At 44.4% G+C, this 20,343-nt stretch overlaps 7 protein-coding genes across 7 annotated transcripts; 2 read left to right on the plus strand and 5 right to left on the minus strand.

The window, feature by feature from the left end:
* Positions 1-410: 410 nt before the first annotated feature.
* O0I10_005342 (uncharacterized protein) lies at positions 411-764 on the minus strand (the record flags this gene model as incomplete). Its single annotated transcript, XM_058485387.1, has 1 exon — positions 411-764. The coding sequence occupies one exon, from the start codon at positions 762-764 to the stop codon at positions 411-413; it is 354 nt and encodes a 117-aa protein (XP_058343873.1).
* Positions 765-1,132: 368 nt separating this feature from the next.
* O0I10_005343 (uncharacterized protein) lies at positions 1,133-1,513 on the minus strand (the record flags this gene model as incomplete). The annotated part of the gene is made up of 1 exon (XM_058485388.1): positions 1,133-1,513. One exon carries the CDS (start codon positions 1,511-1,513, stop codon positions 1,133-1,135), a length of 381 nt encoding a protein of 126 aa, XP_058343874.1.
* Positions 1,514-2,072: 559 nt separating this feature from the next.
* O0I10_005344 (uncharacterized protein) lies at positions 2,073-2,570 on the minus strand (the record flags this gene model as incomplete). Its single annotated transcript, XM_058485389.1, has 1 exon — positions 2,073-2,570. One exon carries the CDS (start codon positions 2,568-2,570, stop codon positions 2,073-2,075), a length of 498 nt encoding a protein of 165 aa, XP_058343875.1.
* A 532-nt stretch (positions 2,571-3,102) lies between these two features.
* Positions 3,103-3,948, plus strand: O0I10_005345 (D-tyrosyl-tRNA(Tyr) deacylase; the record flags this gene model as incomplete). Its single annotated transcript, XM_058485390.1, has 6 exons — positions 3,103-3,145; positions 3,213-3,398; positions 3,479-3,514; positions 3,592-3,699; positions 3,758-3,802; positions 3,869-3,948. 6 exons carry the CDS (start codon positions 3,103-3,105, stop codon positions 3,946-3,948), a joined length of 498 nt encoding a protein of 165 aa, XP_058343876.1.
* A 95-nt stretch (positions 3,949-4,043) lies between these two features.
* Positions 4,044-6,335, minus strand: O0I10_005346 (uncharacterized protein; the record flags this gene model as incomplete). Its single annotated transcript, XM_058485391.1, has 9 exons — positions 4,044-4,467; positions 4,527-4,895; positions 4,950-5,059; positions 5,119-5,264; positions 5,327-5,538; positions 5,600-5,628; positions 5,686-5,922; positions 5,994-6,071; positions 6,132-6,335. The coding sequence occupies 9 exons, from the start codon at positions 6,333-6,335 to the stop codon at positions 4,044-4,046; spliced, it is 1,809 nt and encodes a 602-aa protein (XP_058343877.1).
* Positions 6,336-11,479: 5,144 nt separating this feature from the next.
* On the plus strand, positions 11,480-15,168 carry O0I10_005347 (uncharacterized protein; the record flags this gene model as incomplete). Its single annotated transcript, XM_058485392.1, has 9 exons — positions 11,480-13,358; positions 13,421-13,601; positions 13,670-13,821; positions 13,885-14,007; positions 14,061-14,341; positions 14,396-14,486; positions 14,545-14,686; positions 14,742-14,842; positions 14,897-15,168. 9 exons carry the CDS (start codon positions 11,480-11,482, stop codon positions 15,166-15,168), a joined length of 3,222 nt encoding a protein of 1,073 aa, XP_058343878.1.
* A 92-nt stretch (positions 15,169-15,260) lies between these two features.
* O0I10_005348 (uncharacterized protein) lies at positions 15,261-19,642 on the minus strand (the record flags this gene model as incomplete). Its single annotated transcript, XM_058485393.1, has 13 exons — positions 15,261-15,392; positions 15,456-17,398; positions 17,465-17,578; positions 17,648-17,692; positions 17,755-17,787; positions 17,842-17,931; positions 17,995-18,228; positions 18,291-18,407; positions 18,464-18,607; positions 18,661-18,702; positions 18,764-18,808; positions 18,865-19,508; positions 19,569-19,642. The coding sequence occupies 13 exons, from the start codon at positions 19,640-19,642 to the stop codon at positions 15,261-15,263; spliced, it is 3,657 nt and encodes a 1,218-aa protein (XP_058343879.1).
* Between the last annotated feature and the right edge of the window lie 701 nt (positions 19,643-20,343).

Consider the following 20,343-nt stretch of genomic DNA (forward strand, 5'->3'; position numbering starts at 1 on the left):
CTAGGCAGCATAACTCCATTGATATGGTATGCATGGATCGATCATGGCAGTATAGTGATCTTGACCGAGCGGAGACACGGATGTCATGCACCTTGCCATTGATTGACATGTGATACCCAATAGAGTTGTCATTCCGCTTCAGGCACCAACATCTCCTTTAAATCTGGCAACATTGCTGCATACGTACATCTTTGCACCCCCACACTGAAAGTAATATCAAAGTACTCAGTTTATTATCTACGGGCTGATGTGATATGGTGTTGATGCGTGGAAAAGGAAGATAATAGCCCATTTAAAACAACACATGATGAATGGTGGAGGAGGAGGGATATAGAATTACAATGGCAGCAAGCATTGTCGTTGCAGCCGTTGGGGATTGTGGAATGACGCCTTGAGATATCTGGTATCGCTTAAGCCTCTTGTTTTTGCTGGCCACCACCACCACCAGTTAAATTATCAAGAGAACCTGCAAGGCCGTTTACGGTAGTTGTAACTTGTGTATCTGCTGTAAGGCCGTCTTGTGAATTTGCTGGAATAAGACTCTGGGCACTTCCACCCGCCGCAAGCACGCTCGCAACGAATCCATTAGCTGGACCAGTGAGTGGGGCAGTACCCTTAGTCACTGCAGACGTTTGAGATGTAAGACCCGCCAGTGTTCCTCCTTGTGGTTGTTGACTGTCACGTTTGATAGCAAGTGGGGCAGCATGGCTGGTGATAGAGACGAGGCACACAGTGGCAATCAAAGCGAGTGAGTGAGTGTGCATATTGGCAAAAGAACGTAGCGTTGAAAAATGCCGAGTGCGAAGGAGAAGATGGATGTCGATATATATATGCGATCGAAATGAGGACATCAAAAGGTACACTCTCCCTCATGTCATATCTCCTATTTCTCGGTTATGAGCTTGACAAAGAAGATGATGGGCATATACCTCCTTTGACTCATCCCTATTTTCTATGTCGAACACTTTGGCTCATCCTTGGCACCGATGTTATCGTAAAACTTGATCGAAAAAAGGGGGTTTCGTCAAAATTAAAGGAGAGCTTAAAGAGCAAGAATACTCAATGATGCATGGTATGTTTTATTATGATGATGTTGTAGATAGCTTTTCATATGTATATTATAGTATGAGCATTAAACATCAGGATCAGAATGGGTTACGCCACCGAGTTTTCCAAGAGCTGTGTTATCGACAATGCGTCCAAGTTTGGATGCTGCGGGTTCCACTACACCACGACCACCACGTTGTCCGCTTCTTCCTCTGGATCCACGATGACGTGAATGACGTGGTCGTCGGCGATCTTCATCCTCTTCTTCGCCATCTTCATCATCGCCTTCATAGTCACCATGCAAATTGCCATCATCATAACGTTTATTAACAGCAATTCGAGCAGGTCCAATGTTGTTTTGTTGAGATTGTGTTACTTGAACGGCATCTTGTTTAACGTTGGGTGATTGGGCTTGTACACCAGCAACAACAAGCGTAATAGCAATGGCAATGACAGATAATCTCATCTTGGAAATGAAAGAGTAATAATAAAATGGGATGAATGGCAATGGTGTTCAACACATGTATATATATGTCATGGAGACGAGCCTTGTTCTCGGTTGCAGCATTCCTCCTTTTTCTCCCAATCCTTCAAACGTACCTTCTTCTCCTCCTTCAATCGGATGGATATAGTTGATACCGGGAATGATGCACTCAAGAAGAAAGGATGGCATTTTCTTATCCCTACGTACAAAAGCAAGACATTCTTCCAGGGGTCACGATACTTTCAGGAGCCGCTACATATTCAGTGATCGCGTTGGATACGGGTATCCTGGCAACAATGTCAGCTGCATGATTTTTTATATACCCAGTGATGGTTGTACAAAAAGATCCATCCCATGATACCCAAAAAACAGTGCAGGCATTTCCAGTATTACGTGTATGTCGTAAAAGTCGAAAATTTATTACTCGTTGTACTCAATCATGGGGAGGGATAATAAGGTTAACCGGGAGATTTATAATTCACAGGGTATGTGTCAATGTCAAAAGAGCGGAAAGAACAAATCAGCTATGCTATGATAGAATTTACGCATTGTTTGTATCACCCTCTTCTTGTTGTTCAGTCGAAAGTGGTGCGGTAGTGGTAGTTGTCTTGCCATTAGCGGGTTGCTTAGCAGCTGTTGATGCACCACCAGGAACACCACCACCCGTTGTAGCTGGAAGACCATCTTCTTCACGATCTTCTGCTAAATCTTGAAGGGCCTCGAGTTTATCAAGGGTAGCTTGAGCGTTGCCAATTTCTTGGGTGAGTTTCTTGTTATCAACGCCAATATCAGCAAGTTGCTTTGGATCGATGCCGAGACCACCGAGAGCATTGGTGGGATCACTACCAACAAGTGGAAGTGGTGGAAGTGCACCACCATTATTGCCTTGTTGAGCAGCACCAGTGTTGCCTTGTTGAACAGCATCAGCACCAGCAGCACCAGCAGCCTGAGCAGGATCGGCGTTGCCAGTAGGAGCTGCGTGAATGGAGCTAGCGAAGCTCAAGACAGCAATAGCTAACGAAATGTTTGTGAAACGCATGATGGGTGTAATGCTTGTTGCTGATAAAGAAGAAAAAGAAACAAGGTTGCAAGCTACTCGCTTAGAAAAGGCTTTACTTTTATATACCCACAAGCCTTGATACCGCTTTGTTGTCTCCTCCTCTCATATATAAATGCACGTTCATCCTTGTGTGTGCTTAATGTTGTCCTCTTCAGCAATACAAAATGATGTGCGTGTGGATGCAAAGTTATGCATGATGCTCCCTATGCAAGCCTTGATCTACACTTCTCAGCATCTCGCGGCGTGCGTACATCATCACAAAACAACTCCTATTGATGAGGAGAAAGAGAGAGAGAGAGAGCATTGCATATCAAAAGAAAGTGTGTTTGACTAGGAGAAAAGTTTATAACGTAATGACAAAAGATAAAGAACCACTCTATTTCATTGTGTGTGCTTTGAATGAGGAGGGAGCATGTGTGAAATGATCGGCATTTGGATGAGCGTGGATTCTTTTTAGGCTTCCGGGATCTCGCAGCAACGAGGTGTGTGCCTTGATTCTTTGTCAGAAACCATGAGAGCTGTCTTGCAGCGAGTAACTCGTGCTAGTGTCACAGGTACATATATCATCCTTGTTTCTCTCCCCTTGCCCATTCTCCTAATCCCCCGGGCGATAACACATAGTCGATGACAAGGTTGTGAGCTCCATTCAAAAAGGTGTCTGTGTCTTGGTTGGAGTCGGTGCCGATGACAATGAGCGTGATATCGATACTATCGTCAACAAGATTCTCAACATTCGAGTCTTTGAAGATGAGCAAGGAACCATGTGGAAAAAGGGCGTCAAGGACCTAGGCCTGGAGGTGCTGTGTGGTAAGGTTTTTACAGAAAAAGGGACACCCCTCCTCCTCCTCCTCCTCCTGTCATCTAATGGCTTCCTCCCCCCTTTCTAGTCTCCCAATTCACCCTTCAAGCAAAAACCATCAAAGGTAACAAGATTCTCCCTTTTCTCATCCTTCTTGGAACCCCGAGTGCTTGCATGCATTAAACTTACTTTATTTCATAGGGAACAAGCCGGATTTCCATCGCGCCATGAAGACCAATGATGCCAATGCCTTGTATCAGAAGTTCTTGACCAAGATGGGCGACGCTTATGATCCTTCCAAGATCAAAGGTAATCGCGTGGGGTTATTTGTTTATCATCATTCTTACTCATTCCTATGCTCAATTAGATGGCGTATTTGGAGCAATGATGGTAGTAGATATTGCTAATGATGGTACGTACTATACTTTTGGATTTGCATGATGGAGATTAATGCTAATTTTCTCATCACTACTATTAGGTCCTGTCACCCTGCAATTGGATTCTCGCAAATACACTTATGATTCGGAAACACCATCCCAAGCATCAACCCCAAAATAAAACTTTAGATTCATAGTAGAATGTATATTTTGTTCCGGAAGGAAAAAAAAAGAGATGTGTGGGGGATAGTGCAAAGGTCAAGCAATTCATGTCTATTACCAAGTTTGATTGGGGTTCCATCCACCTCCAGTCGTAGGCTCTTGTGCAGGGTTCCATCCACCGCCACCACTTGGTTGTTGATGCTGTTGCCATTGATTAGCAGCTGGTTGCTCCCAGCCAGGTTGTTGTTGAAATGCAGGTGGTTGTTGCTGTTGTTGAGGTGGTTGTTGTTGCCACTGAGGAGCAGATGGTGGTTGCTGTTGTTGAGGTGGAGGTTGCTGCTGCCATTGAGGAGCTGCTGCAGGTGCAGGATTCCCAGTCCATCCTTGATTTGGTGGTGGAATAGGCTGATTATTTAGAGGAGGTCGTTGTTGTTGCTGCATAGAGGGTGGAGGTGCTTGTCGTTGTTGTTGCGTGACACCAGCTCGAACTTGTCGTTGTCGATGGTATTCATCATCATCATCGTCATCATCAAATTGTCTACAATATCAATGCTTTGTTTAGATCCTATCCCCTTTTTTCCATTGAAATCAACTTACAAGTTTCTGCTCATGTAGGGTCGAAGCACCTCGGGGATCTCTTGTTTGCATTCTTGAAGTACCTTTGTAAGATCCTTGGCGATGCCCATGTCATTGTATGTAAAGAAGGATGTTGCAAGACCAGCATTGCCAACACGAGCCGTACGACCAATTCGGTGAATGTATTCGTCAATGACCTTGGGAAGATCATAGTTGACAACATGCATCACATTCCGAACATCGATACCACGAGCAACCACAGCAGTAGCCACCAAAATAGGACACACACCCGACTTGAATGCTTGCAAAGCATCTTCACGTTCCATTTGTGAACGATCACCGTGTATGGATGTGCAAGGGAAATTCTTGTCGAAAAGGAATTGATCCAATCTAACATAAGGTTCTCAATATCCAATGCTTGTTCTTCCCTTTCAAGATACTTACGTGTCAGCATCACGCTTGGTCTCTGTAAAGATGAGAGTACGGCATGGGGGTTGAGACATAAGGATCTTGACGAGTTGATCACGCTTGTCCCTAGGATCCACCTCAATCACCTATACACAACCCGTGATTGTGAGATACAATATGCCATCCCTATCCATATAATAATTACCCGCTGAGTGATATCAGTTGTAGTACCACCAACACGACCAACGCGCAAGAATAAGTAATCCGGTTTCAAGAAATCACGAGCCAAGCGACGAATCTCCTTGGGGAAAGTAGCGCTGTACATGAGAGTTTGTCTGTTGCGGTTCATGCCTAATAGATCATAGATGTATGTATCAGATAAACCATCTTGATTGATTATTGAACGCGCTTACCTCTTCGTTCCACAATGTCACGAATAACAGGCTCGAAACCCATATCCAACATACGATCAGCTTCATCAAGAATCAAATATTGCACATTGCTCAAATCAAGCTTTCCCCGCTGAATGAAATCGCATAGACGACCTGGAGCTGCAATCAAAACGTCGCATCCCTTTTCGATTTCACGCAATTGACCAGTGACACCAGCACCACCGTACACAGCACTAGATAGCAACACCGATATCAGCCTTCTGGTATGGCACATTCCTTTCCCATCCTACTTACCAAGGTCTAAGAGGACTCCGATAACAAAACTGATCACATTGCATGTTAGCTATTGTCTATGTTATACATCATTGCTCATCACTTACACGACGTGATTCATCGAAAATTTGTGTACACAACTCGCGTGTAGGTGCCAAGATCAACACCAAGGGACGGGCTTTGAAGTGGCCATAGCTGCCAGGTTGCATTCTCGTGATCATGCTTCGTGCGTTGGCAAAGAGACGTGAACAAGTGGGTACCAAAAATGCAGCAGTCTTGCCGGAACCAGTCTGTGCACATGCCATGAGATCACGTCCAGCAGTAACAACTGAAATAGAGTGTCGCTACACGAGCCAAAAAGACGCATTAAGATGTCATCCATTATGATCAAAGATGTCCCAACGCATATACTTACTTGCACAGGGGTTGGAATGCTATAGCGACATAGGGCAACGTTCTCCTTCATAACAGGGTGCAAATCGGCATTCTCAAACTGAAAGGTTCAACATTAGATATACATGTGCGAGGTAAGATATGGATCAGCACCACTTGCTTTGTCGAATCCAGGTGGAGGATTGTCGCCAGACACAGTGACCTTGATAGAATCGTACTTGCTAAAGTTGATGCCTGAATGGACATGGTTGTCTTCACCAAAGAGATCCTTTTCAAGCTCCAAGTCGCGTGGGGCGGTGCCAATCTCGTAGCTGTCCTTCCATTCGTAACGTCGACGCGAGGATCCCCAATTGTAGTCTGACATTGTGAACACGTGCCGTAGAAAAGTAAGGGCGGGATAAAGAGGTGATTTGACATACAATCTCAGGCCTGATTCCTAAAAAAAAGTTCTGACAGCGCTGACACTAATGCAATCGAACCCGTTGTATAAGCGATCCACTTGAATTGTGAATACTCGATCTTGTCAGATGATCAATCCCATTCTACAACATGTTGCCAATGATGATCACGCAATCAGTCAATGGCATCCCATATTTATTAATAAATGCTTGTCGCTTCTTTCTTTGGTTATCATTGACAAAAGGATGGCTTAGTTGATGATGGTAAAGCGAGGTCCCAAGCCTTTGGCGTGGCTCATTTACACGATAATTGAAATGACAGATGACTTCTGGGGGTGTGTGGAACAGGTGCAAAACCAAAGATGGCATAGTCTTCACGACACGCTTGCCATCAGCAGAATAAAGTGAGGATAGCAAGATGGAAATGGGCATATATATAGCAGCAGCAATCAAATGTTGGATACTGTTTAATCAATCAATCAATCAACATATATATCCTAGCTTCTTGACCATAAAGCACCACACGGATTGGCAACATCTTTTTATAAGTTATCGATATTGATCCCCATTACTATCATAAGACCACCTTGAATGCTTATTATTGGATACCTTTTGCAACAATATAGGTCGTATGTACATGGGATGCTATGCACGACTTTACATCGTCGCTGCTCTTGTCAACAACAGGCCTTTTTGGATATCGTTGTCTTGTTCTTATTTCATTCAATAGCTCGTTTGAAACGTTCAAGTGCATCCTTAAACATTAAGTTCGATGATAGCATACATAGTCATATTGACAACTAAGATCATCCATTCCCACGTTCTCATGTAAACCTTATGAACGCAAGGATTTTGGATCTATCACGCATAGAGGCATCACGATGAAACCACTCGCATATAAATGATCGATACATAGACCGGCTGACATCCATCATTTAGGTGGGGATAGTAGAACTATGCAAATGTGCCATCAGCTGCTTCCTCCATGGTCACGAAGCACATTTGTAAATGCATCCTTAGATGGGTGAAGTTGCTGTGCTGGTAGCAACAAGGGGGCGATACGCTTGAGGATGACAAGGAATTGACTAAGATGGTAAGCCTGACCGATGTCCTTGCATGAGCATCGATCGACCGGCTGATGATAGATGGAGGTTCGGGAATAATCCGATTCGAGCGGTATGATGTGACCAGTATGGAAGGTGGTGGGATGGCATTGTTAAAGTTGAGGAATGTTTATAAGCGGACGATTCTTTACCTTGTGGTGCACCAACGATACAGCTGATGATAAATGACTCACATCGTGATGCATTGGAGGCGTGTTTGTTATTCATCGAACAACGTGGAAATAATCGAAGATGCAATGATTCAAGCTGTGGTATGCAATGTCACATGAGATGACCCCTCGTTTTGACTATGCAGCAAGAAGAAGCCGGCAAAAGGATTTATCATTTACCAACAAAGGGGACATTTGCACCATGATAGTAAAAGTGCCACACGCAAAGCAGCAATATGGTATTATGATACAACTTGAAGGCGCCCTTTCACCCCCCTTAAAACGGGAAGATGGGGTTGATACGGGTGTTACAAATGGTTCGGTCATGGCATTTAGATGACCCTCTTGAGCGTGAGATAGCCATGGTACATTAATAACTAGGTATTGTGATAATAAAGTTGTTAAACATTGGTAATGTGGACCACTTAAACAAGGTGTCAAGGCGAGATCTCGACGCGTTGATGGAATGCATCGGCAACACCAATAGCATACTTTGCATGTAAGTAGAAAACTACGGATTAGGCAATTGCAGCGCGTGCACATGCCGGGTTACAATTTCCTAGCAGAAGGAAAAAGAAGGGCTGATATTGATGGTGTCGAAACAATTCAGAAAGAAAAAAAACATATCATTTGCACCACGTGTGACAAGCTTTATTACAACAGCCAAGTCAATGGATTTCCCCCAATGCCAGAAAGAGGAGTTGTTGATGAAAGTGTTAAAGGTGCCAGAGGTTGAGTTGACAAATTCGATGGTTAGACCGACGACGAGGCAGCACATTGAAAAGCAAATTCCACAATTTGGCTATAACGTTATTTGGCATTGGGTATCAGCTGAGGCAATAATGCACAATAGCAATCGCCTCCTTTCCTTTTTCTTTGCATGTTTTGGTTCCCGATCTACTGGCGCCTGGTAGTAGTATGGTTGGGTTAGTAAATGTCTGTTCACAATCACATGGCAGGCAATGGTGCTAATGTAGACAAAAAACATTTACACAAAAATGGGCAGTTGACTTTGGCACATGTCCAAAAAGACATCTTTTGGTTTCTTTGTTCTCCTAGTTTCCATGCACCGGGTATGTGGATTAGAAAGGACAAGAGATGAGACACCTCCATCATCATCAGCAGAAACGAAAAACTGGTTCAAAATATCAAGGATCATCCTGAATGAATGCTTTGATGTGATTTACGCCAATTTGAAGAGGGTGACACAATTGGCATCTGCTACGCTCGGATCGGATGCACTCACTACAATAGTCGCAGATCCTTTTTTCATTGAAAAGCAACAAAAAAGTCGTTTTCACTGCTTTCCAATGGCTTGGGACCGCAATTGGATTGGGGGGTTTGATGGGGGAGGAGAGGAGAAAAATTCGAACGCGAATGAAAGTTTCAAAAGAAGCTGCATCAGAAAAAAAGCACAGACACACGACGACAACATCCTTGCCAATAACAACAACATCACCCAACTACAACCAAGCCCCCCTTTACACTCGTCTTCACGATACCATGTGGCTGAAGAACAACAATGAGCCATCGTCAAGAGGGATTGAAAGCGTGGCTGTGGTAAAAAGGTACACAACGACAACAACAAGGTAACAAGGCTGTAAGCGTGTTGGTTGGTATTGCGCCGCAATTAGGCTCGGTCCCAACGTTGGTATCACATGGAAACATAAAGACACAATCAGCGTGTAACGCAATGAATGGCGACACAACAATGGGCCATATTATTGCTGGCATATTTGCTGAGCGTGTAAATGGGGACATTGTAAATGGTGGGGGAGGAAAGAGAAGCACAATACGCGGCACTCATAATCCTGGTACAAAAGAGGGGAGAGGTTAATCCATTCCAATGGGTCATACAACAACGCCCTACAACTCCCGTTTTCTTTTACACATATGTAATTTCACGCGAAATGATGTTTCAATTGGCAGGGCGTATGAGATGGGCTGATGTCTCACTGAGATTATTTACCAATGAGGTCCTGGTCCGTGCTAAGGCTGTCAAAGACCCGCATTCTCGAACGCCTACTGGGGGGTAGGTTGTTCTAGTGAATGGACAGGTTTGAGATATCATGTGTGACACAGCGAGCATGACATACTCCACGTGTGTGTATATTAAGGTGATTTGTCGATCTCGACCACTTGAGAAATCAATTGCCTTTTGATGGTGGTTCTGTTACACCGCCCAGCCCTTTGCTCGCCTTTTCGGTGACTTTTTTGTATACCCGCTTTGGGCTCCCTTTCCATCACACTCTCTCCCACTCGTATATAAGAACAGCCCTCCTTGCCAATTATTCTCTTTCTTTCTCTCTACGCATATACCTGCCAATTGTACGCTTCTTTTCTTTTTCTTTATACTTTATTGTCTTAAGGCATCTATCCGACAACCCAGTTGCCTTTTCTTTTATACGCCAACAAACGAGAACGAAAATTTACGCACAAAAGAGACACACACACACATACACACATTTACGATACGACACACACACACACAAATACCATTATGACTTGCGAACATCACATGAACAAGAAGCAACAGGCTACTGCAGCACCTTGCCGCCGCACTAGCAATGCCATTTCGTCATCAGTAGGCAGTGTTGACAATATGGCACACAACAAGATTTGTTACTTGTGCGGCTCTACCAAGCACATGTCGTCCGATTGCCCACTTTACGCATGAAGTCGACGTTGATAAAACACCAACACACAAACCCAAGCATTGCATTCATCACTTTTTACACTTGCGTTGTGTACATACCTTGTCGCTCACTTTCAATTATTCTCGCTCGCCGGTCGAACAACAACATCGAAAGAAGAAAAAGCACTCCCTTCATTATCTCATTTGTCGCTCATTCACCCACATTTTTTCATCATCGATCCATTTTATCGTCATATCAGACGCCAACATTTTATGCTCTACGAATTCTAGTCGTCGTGCGCACGCGGTATCAATGCCCATTATATATCCCCATCTATGCCATCATTAAGAGAAAACCAAAGTAGTAGTAGTAGTAGTAGTAGCACGTAGTAGCAGTAGCAGCATTGGATGCTGGTTTCAAGCCATTTATACACCCACACACCCACATTTGCTTGATGCTTGTATATATTTTGTAGTAGCCACACTCACTCACATTCTCTTCATTGCACACACACATATCACACATGCGCATCTTTTTCACCCACACCCCCCTTGAATACATTTTCCACACATGACAAACGGATATCATTCATTTTTGCTTGATTGGGTTGGAACGGTTGTGAATACCAAGAAATAGTGTGCGTGTGTCAGTACCAACAGGGTCCAAACATTCCTCATGACGCCATAACAATAAACAGGAAGGGTGTGCATTGGCTGCAGCTTAATCAAGACTTGCCTTGTATGTCTTTGATCCTCAGAAATTTCTAATGTTGTCAATTTGCACGCTCCTTGACAATTACTCCATGCGTGAACTAGCTGTGAAAAAGGAAAGTGAAAAGGTTGGTAAACTGACAATGACCCTAAATGTCGGGGGATCATTCATGGTCATTAATGATGGTGATGGTGGTTTCCTACTCCAATCATCGTGATCAATACCATGAGCTTGTCCCTGTTTCTTTGTATTGGAGTAATTGGCTGAGCAAACCCATCATGGGCTTGATCCTTAATTTATTGGACAAAGAAATGGGTGGCGTTGGTGGTAGTGGGGGATTCATCAACCTTCTTGTTCTAGCTGGTTGTGTGTGATTGATTGATTGATTGATTGTTGCCGAGTCGCAGGAGCGGCGCGTGTGTTGTCCGAATTCTTCTTCCTTTCAAGTACACATACACAGCAATAATAGCAACCACGACATTCTTGTCATATGGATCGAAAGCCGAGGCGGATTGCCCCGAACGACGCGACCCAATCACACCTGTCAGCCGATGCTCTTGATTCATTGGAAGCTTCACCGATCAGGTTCATTCCTTATACCATGCCACCACCTGCAAGAACAACATCCACACGTGCTCCTCCACCCGTAACAACATCCTCGCGTCCATTGGAGACTGTTTTCAACACCACGGCTATGCCCTTCCCTATACCACCACCCAATGCTCACGCCAACCCATCACTACCGGCTCGATTTCCAGTTGCCTTTTACATGCCACCACAACCACAACCACCAGCATCGCAACTTCCTCCACAGAGACCAGCGACCAAGAAGAGTAACGATGATGATCTTATTGTTATCAGCAGCGACGAAGAGGGTGCTATGATAAGGAACAACAAAAGATCACGTCCAAAGGGGAAGTCCATGCAGGATGCAATCAATCTTGACGACGAGGAAGATGATGTGGATATTTTGACAGTATCACCTTCACCAGCTTCAGATACACAACGACGAAGTGCAGCCATCACCATTGACGACGATGAGGAAGAGCAGCAAACAAAACCACAGGAAGCACCTACTGCTGAACAAACAAAGGGACAGCGACAAGATCAATCTACAGCGACCCAACAGAATTTATCATCTACAACGACACCATCATCAACGACACCATCATCATCAACTCCATCCATAGCAACATTATATGAAACGACACTTTCAGTGGATCAAAACTCATCAGCATCAGCATCAGCATCATCATCGTCATCCCCCATGGACCTGGAAACAACATCTTCAGAAGAACTTTACAATGACGGCCAAAGCTCAAGGAATGTTAGTGTCGATAAGGCCGAGGATTCTCTACGTGACAACCTAAGCGCTACTCCTATCACTGATACACGACCGCCATCAGCCGAGATACCAGATACGCGTATGAACCAGGAACCTCAATACAACGCCATCAAGCAAGAAGAGCAAACAGCGGCAGAATTGACCACGACGCCTTTATTACAACCTAAGCAAGAGGAAAATAGGACTACAACAGACAACCTACCAACATCAGCAGCTGATCAACAAGAGGATGATGACATGGATATGGATGAAGAGCAAAGTGATGATCATGATGAAGATGAGGATGATGATTCTGTGGCATCGGCTGAATTACTTTTCGAATCAACAACTTCTTCTCCAACCTCCACATTGGATATTGATTTGCTGTACGCATTGAATGCATCAGAGATGGACAACAATAATCAGCCTGATTGGAGTGCTCTCGCCAACTTATCGATCCAAGATAACAATGAGACAACCAACAACAACAACAACATGCCAACACTAGACGAGCTTACTTCGAGACCAATTGCTACAGTCATCTCTCTCAAGGACGATGGGGATGATGAAAACAGGATATTGGAAATGCTCTCTCATATCGATGCCTATGATTTATCACTTGAATCTTTGTTGGATAAAGCCAATGCTACCAGCGCATCTGTACAACCCACATCATCTGTTCGCAATGGATCAAAACGACGGAAGACAAACTCCACCAATGGTCCACCTCCAGCCGTACCCAGAAAACCTTATGTACCTACGCAAGTGTGGACTCATACCACGTGGGAGGATTGGGCACAACTCCAAGTAGGGGATTGGTTACATTGGCCCTTTGAGACTTGGGAAATTCAGCGTATACAGCGTGGCGTGGATCATTACAACAAGAAAAAGCTTCCAATACACAACATAAAACAAGAGGTTTGGCAGCTTTTGGCAGACCAGTTACCTGGGAGACGTCCTGAAGATTGCAAACGATATTGGTGTGATCATGAAGCGGATATGATTCAACCTTACAATCATCCTGTCATCATTGGAAAGGGAAAAGGTAACATGAAATTCATAACATAAACAAGAAAGTCAATCTCATCTTATTTTCTTTTGCATCAGGGCGTTCTGAAAAGCCATCCCAGTTCGATTTGGTGGAAGGATCAAAGGTCAACAATCATTTTCGTGTGGCTTCAGCAAGGAAGGTTCTTTGGTCAGAGCTCGATTATCATGATTCTTTTGGTGATGGTAGCGCGGATGCTATTGCTCTTCAAGTGATCAAAAGTAGTAGGCGACAACGAGGGTAAGCAGGATCGGATATAAGGATCATTGTGTACAATGGATGTAATTGACGCTTTTTGTTCTATCAAGGGATCGGCTCAAGGTGGTCGTGGCGTCAGCGTGTAATGATCAACCCGAATACAACATGCCAGGGAATTTGAGATTATGGTCAGCAGATACCAAAAAGATCACACAACTACCTTTTCATCGCACCGAGACTGCTCAATCGGATGGCACACAATGTAATGGGAAAAACGAGTGATTGAAAGGAGCAGTGACTCACTGACCATCTTGTTATATATTAGACATGTGGCATACGGTGACAGATGTACGAGTATCGGTTGATCAACGATTCATTTATTCTTCATCACATGACAAATCAGCACGTGTATGGGATGCCAGGTCTGGCAAACTGCTTTCAACGCTAGGTATGTATTTTACTGCATCACTTGAGATTAGGCAACTAAGACATCAATTTTAGTTTTCCATGAAAAGCAAATCCATCAACTTGCAGTGTTGCCTGATAGATCGGAGCATGTCCTTGCCAGTGGATCAGCGGATGGAACAGCCGTGATTTGGCGTTTAAAATCGGGTGGCAACGTGGGTTCAGGCACAGTGTGTGATATGGCAGCCAAGATGCCAATGGAATCAAAAGACCGAGTCAGCATCGACACGTTAGCCTTTGGATTGGGACCTTCAGCTGGCAAGTTATTCACAGGCGTTGCCACTGGATTGACGGGTGCTGAGGAGCCTGCAGGATTTGTAAGGAGTTTTGGTGGTTGTTCATTATCATGTAAGCTCACTTTATGCTTGCAGGTACAAGTCTATGATGCAAGTAATGGAAAAGGCGTTATGAGATTGACCAGCATGACAGCAGCAGTGTGTGATATCGACGTGTCGTCCACTGGTAAGATAAAAGTAGCATTTTGTCATCCACGTCGCTTTGGCTAATCATCTCATCTTAGGGAAATTTATTGCATCTGCAAACTATGGTGGCATTGATGGTCAAATGGGTGATGGATACATTCATATTCATGATATACGTGCTCCTCAAGTGGCAATATTGGCAAAAACAGGCCATACGGATGTAAACGTGGTTCGAATGAGGTAAGACGAATGCAATGCTCAACGTTTTTCTTTTGTATTCACATCCTTGATTTAGTCCATGTGAACGCTATGTAGCATCTGGAAGCCCTGATAATGAAACAGCAATTTTGGATATACGAAAACCAGATGAGCCCGTCTTTCGATTAAGGCATCAACGTAAGTATAAAAGATATGACTAAAACGGTTTTATTTATGAAACAATCAATGTAGGGCGAGCTGATAGTGGTCGATTGGAAGCACCCAATTCGGACATGGGCATTGCTGGTATCTATTGGATGTCCAACACACGTCAACTATTGACAGGAGGAGGAGACGCATCAGTGAAGCTTTGGGATATCTGGGGAAATGGGGAAATGGTTCGCTCGTATGAAACCTCAAGTAATGTCACAAGTCTTGCGGTGGATGAAGATAGTATGGTGGTTTGTGCTGGCGTGGCAGGATCCCAAGGCTATGTACACATGTTTACTGGGGCCCCATTATAGTAATGCAAATACCTTTGATGATTCATATGTTCAAGCTTTTGTTTTATTTCATGTAAATACACCTTTTTGTAAAACTACTACTGCATTATTATTTACAAACCAGCACGACCTTGTGATTGACGTCGTTGAGAAATGAATGATTGCACTTTTTGGTTACCAGTATTTTGCAAATCCTTGCCCTCTTGCTGCATACTTTGCTTGTGGAAGAACTTGCCAAACTTTTCCTATATCATATACAATTCTAATTAGCCCATGCACTTTTATCGTTTGGATGTCTTTTTTAGTACCTTGATGGATCCACGACGAGCGTCAAACATGCCCGTGACATAATCTTGGACACTCGTACGACGAGCTCCTTCTCCAACAGCACCAGCAGTATCCGCTTGACCAGCTGAACCCATACCAGCTCCTACGGCACCGGCTCCTGCGTCCATAGCAGCACCCATACCACCGGCAGTAGCAGCACCTCCACCTCCTGTTGTGGCATAGGCATCCTTGGTTGAACTCATATTACCCACTCTGTGAGGATCAATACCACCCACAGCACCATCCAATACTTGTGGCACTGAACGAGCATGTTGTTCTTGACGTGCTTCAGCTGCTTGATCAGAAGATTTTCGGGGTGGTTGTGGAGCATTGTCCTCGACTTGTTGTGGTTGCTGTTGTTTGCCAAAGTCTTGCGTAGTGGTTGTTGTAGTGCCACCAGCTTGTTGCTTTTTTTGCTTGTACAAGTCATCAGCAGTAGTAGAAGCAGGCTGAGTATCAGCTACGCCCATTGATTCCTTTCCAAGATCCTTTTGGCCTTGTTGTTGTTGGGTGTCAGTTGCCAATGGGTGATGATTATCTTGCATTGCAATATCGCCTGTTGAAGAAGGCTGATCACGTTGCTTTTGACCCATACGTGAAGTACCAGCACCCATAGCAGCGCCTGTAGCACCACCCAAGGCAGCACCTTCTGCAACAGCAGTACCAGCATTACCGGATTCTTGTCGTTCACGTGCAGAGTCACCAAGAGTATACGCTGTTTGATCCTTTTCTCTTTCAGGAATACGGCCCGTTTCAATGGCTTGGCTTGGCTTCTTTCCACCACCAACAGCTGCTGCTCCTGTATCAGTGGTACCTTGTCTGGCATAGGGATCATAAACATCATCACCAGTGCCACCTGTGCCAACATCATCATCCTTTCGACTAAGATGAAGAGGTTCACGTGTCGAGTGATATTGACGTGTAGCCGAATATGGATCAGCAGCTGAGGTTGAGTCATCAAGGTCTTGAGTAAATCCTCCCTTTGGTTGTTGTTGACTTTGTTCCTTTTGGTAATCAGCCACAGCTTGCTTTGATGCATCCTTTGTCATATTAGTACCACCACTTGCAGTAGCAGCACCAATTGCGGCACCTACACCAGCACCAGCACCAGCACCAGCACCAGCACCAGCACCAATACCAGCGGATTTGGCTGAGGTAGATGGTTTACCTTGTTGTTGGCTTGGCAATGTGCTACCAGGAGGTTGTTTCATAGGTTCACTAGCTGATTGATCAACGTTGGCACCAAGACCTGCTTTTTTACAAGCTTCGGCAATTTCTTCTTGTTCAGTGCTTGATTTACGCTGATATTTGTAAGCACCAGCACCAGCGCCTGCACCAGCAGCACCAGCAGCACCGGTAGTAGTAGCTGTCTTTTTCAGTGTCGAACCAGCTTGTGGAGCTCTTGTTGCTGGAGGAGATTGATCGACATTGGATCCCAATCCTGCTTTTTTACATGCAGTCTCAATATCCTTTTGGCCAATGTTTGTGGCACCAATAGCAGCACCACCAGCAGCACCTGTAGCAGCACCAGCACCAGCACCCATAGCAGCACCAGAAGCCATCTTTTTGCTGGAATCGATATGGCTACCAGGTGGTTGCTTGGCAGCGGTGGTACCATTAGCCGATTGATCAACGTTGCTACCAAGACCGCCAGCTGTACATGCAACGTGGGTTTGCTCTTCAAGCGAAAGTCGTCGATCATGTCTCATAGGCTTGGTGTCAGGTTGTGTACCCTCTGATGGTGTAAAGTAACGTGCTTGCTGCTTTTGTGTCTCAGCACCACCAGCACCAGAAGGCATTGGCACAGCACCAATACCAGGACCTCCTTTGCTATATGCCTTATCATAGCCGGTAGAAGAAGTAGTGGCACCTTGATCAGTACTACGGCGCTTTTGTGGGCCTGATTGTTGCTTTGACCAATCATCTTTTAAAAGTACTCGTGAGCTTTTTCTTTTTTCGTTTAAAGCAACAATAAAAAACAACAACTTACCTTCTTCATCTTGTTGATGACGCTTACGAGCAGCTTCGGCAGCCATAGCACCAATTCCAGCTCCTGCAGCACCACCACCTGCAGCAGCAGCATAGGTTTTACCCTTGTTAATGCCTGCATGTGGATCAGAAAAAGATATCAACATTAATGCAAATCATGCAGCATACAGCTGTTGACACTTACTATCCCACGAGGTGTCACGTGGTTGACCTGAGGTGCTTTGAATGCCTAATGTGACACAAAAAATCAATAATGAATACACCTATGCATACACAAACAATGAGCGTTACCTTTTTCTTGGTCATGAGTACCCACTCCAAATGCTAAGCACAATCAATTGAGCACATGCTAAAAAGTCAATTACGTTTAAAAAGTACCTTGTGTGTCATCTGGATGTCCAGTGATGGGTTCTTGATAGTGCTCTGCAACGACGTCTTCTCTTGGCTCTTTCATAAGCGGCTGGGCATCTACGTAGCAAAAATTTATGCATGAGTACATGGTTTTACGTCATTGCTCATGATTGGATAGACCTTCATCGTAAACGTGAATCATATCGTTGCCATCATCGGATTTCATTGCTCGAGTCGATGATTCGGATTGATTATCAAAGGCTGATGTACCAGCAGCACCTACGCCTGTACCAAGGGTACCAGCAGCAATGCCACCCGCTGCCATTCTTGACTTTGGGAAATCGGTTGCATGAGCAGCACCAGTAGGGCTGGTCTGCTTCCAAGGATCATCCACCTTTTCAGTAAATGGGTGACCTAAGGTATATCGAATGGATCAATAAAAGCTATTGAAATAGCAGCCTGTATACAAACATTACCTTGCATCTTGTTGCTGGGATCGCCTACGAGGTTGTCTTCAGGTCCACGTGCAATAGCAGCACCTGGCCCAGTGGATTTCCAAGGATCGCCCACATTTTCAGTAAACTGTGGATGGTCTTTAAAACACGTATATGAGCTATCATTGTATTCATTTGGATTATCGTTTACATACCTCGTGCATTTAGTGGACCATAATCACCCACATCAGGTGCGGTTTCACCACCCACATTGCCACCACTACCACCACGTGCAATAGCAGCACCGGGTCCAGTGTTCTTCCAAACATCATTCACATCTTCAGTGAACTCGGGATGATCTAATTGTTGCATCAGCCTACATTCTACACGTCTATACAATGACGTATGTTACCTTTGGATTCCAAGGGTCCATATTGGCCAATGCCACCAGCATCTTTTTTTTTGTAAAGCAAGTATTAGTATTGCTTCTTGTAATAATACATGATCATCCCTACCATCTTTCAAGGGGCTTGCAATTTCATCCCCTTCATCCATTGAATCTATTTGTGCCAATGTCAATGATCACATGCATATGTACATTGGTTGAAACATTTACCTTGGCTAGCTTGTTGTTGTGATCCACGCAAGTAATCGACACACTTGGCCATGATACCACCACCTGTAGCAGTAGCTGCAGCTGCAGCAGCCACAGCAGCACCACCAGTAACCGAAGATGATGTCCATGCTGAAGAGGATGACTTGCGACCTGGTGGAACAGCTTGCTTACTTGAAGTAGTAGTCGTAGCCGTAGGAGAAGTAGTCTTCTTTTGTTGATCGCTGATAGATCTCTTATTATGGTTCGCAGCGACTTGTTTGGCAGTTCTCATGTTGAAGCTACGAGGATCATTGTCGTAACCAGTAATGATGCTAGAGTTGCCTGCTGCATCCAAATCAAAAACACCAGCAGCGGGAAGCGATGGCATACCCGAACGCACAGTGGCAGCTTGTTGATTTTCCCTCACCACGAATGGGTTATTGGTATGCATGGCTGTCTTTCGAGCTGTTTCATTATCCACACCCGAGGTTTGTTGAGTCATCAAATCACCACCCTTGGAAGGGGGTTCTTGATGAATAGGTGCTTGTTGTTGCATTGGATCGCCTACAACGGCACGTTGGGGTCGTTGATGCATTTGATCAAAATCGGTAGCAGATGATTGACCATAGTCCTCTTGCAATTTTTGTTGCCGTGGCTGAAATGTGCTATTATCATCAACGTGTGGTGAGTACATGTAAAGAGGTCAACAGCGATCCTCTTCTTACTCTTGTCCTCCTCCTCCAGGATCCATGTTTTCTTTGTTCATATCCGACGACATTTTTCTTTTGATAAATTCCATAGCGTGTAAGTTGAAAAAAGATAAATGTAGAAGGGAGTTGTAACGTATATGGGAATGGGATGGCTTTAAATCATATGTCAAGGGTCTGTTATTGTTCATGCAGCCAACAAGATGACACGGGAGCCATACATGGCTTTGTTACAGGGGGTAAGGAGGAGTTAGCCACTCTTGATCTGGGGATGTATGTTTGTACGTGGTACGCATGAACAAGTCAATCTTGCATGGGGATACAGTAGTCTAACGGTGGCATCTCATGTTGATGATATGCGGGGTAAAAATGCCCGAGTGCCTGTGAGTGGGTCTTTTAACTTTGCTCTCTCTCACTCTCTCAGGTGCATGTGACATTTATTGTGCAACATAGGCATTGGGCATTGGTGAATCCCAGTAGCATTAGTAATACAACCGGTACGCCCCAAATGGGTGCAAAGTTGTTGTTTATATAAAAGTGTGTGTGTGTGCGTGTATGTGATACATGATGTGTATATGAGAAGTGGTATCCATAAAGGTGTGTGAGTGACAAGATTGTTGGGTGCGGGGCAGATACGGTATATTTGAAAAATGATCCAGTCAAAAGATGACAATCACCCTCCGCTATATCCATGGCAATCAGCCCATATAAGTTTGACTTGGCAACCATGTTGAGCAACATAAAGAAGAGAGCTATAGCATAGGATATTGGAAAGTGTTGATGCATGATACCC

Source organism: Lichtheimia ornata (genome assembly GCF_029851405.1).
Source record: "Lichtheimia ornata isolate CBS 291.66 chromosome Unknown scaffold00021, whole genome shotgun sequence".
Classification (NCBI taxonomy): domain Eukaryota; kingdom Fungi; phylum Mucoromycota; class Mucoromycetes; order Mucorales; family Lichtheimiaceae; genus Lichtheimia; species Lichtheimia ornata.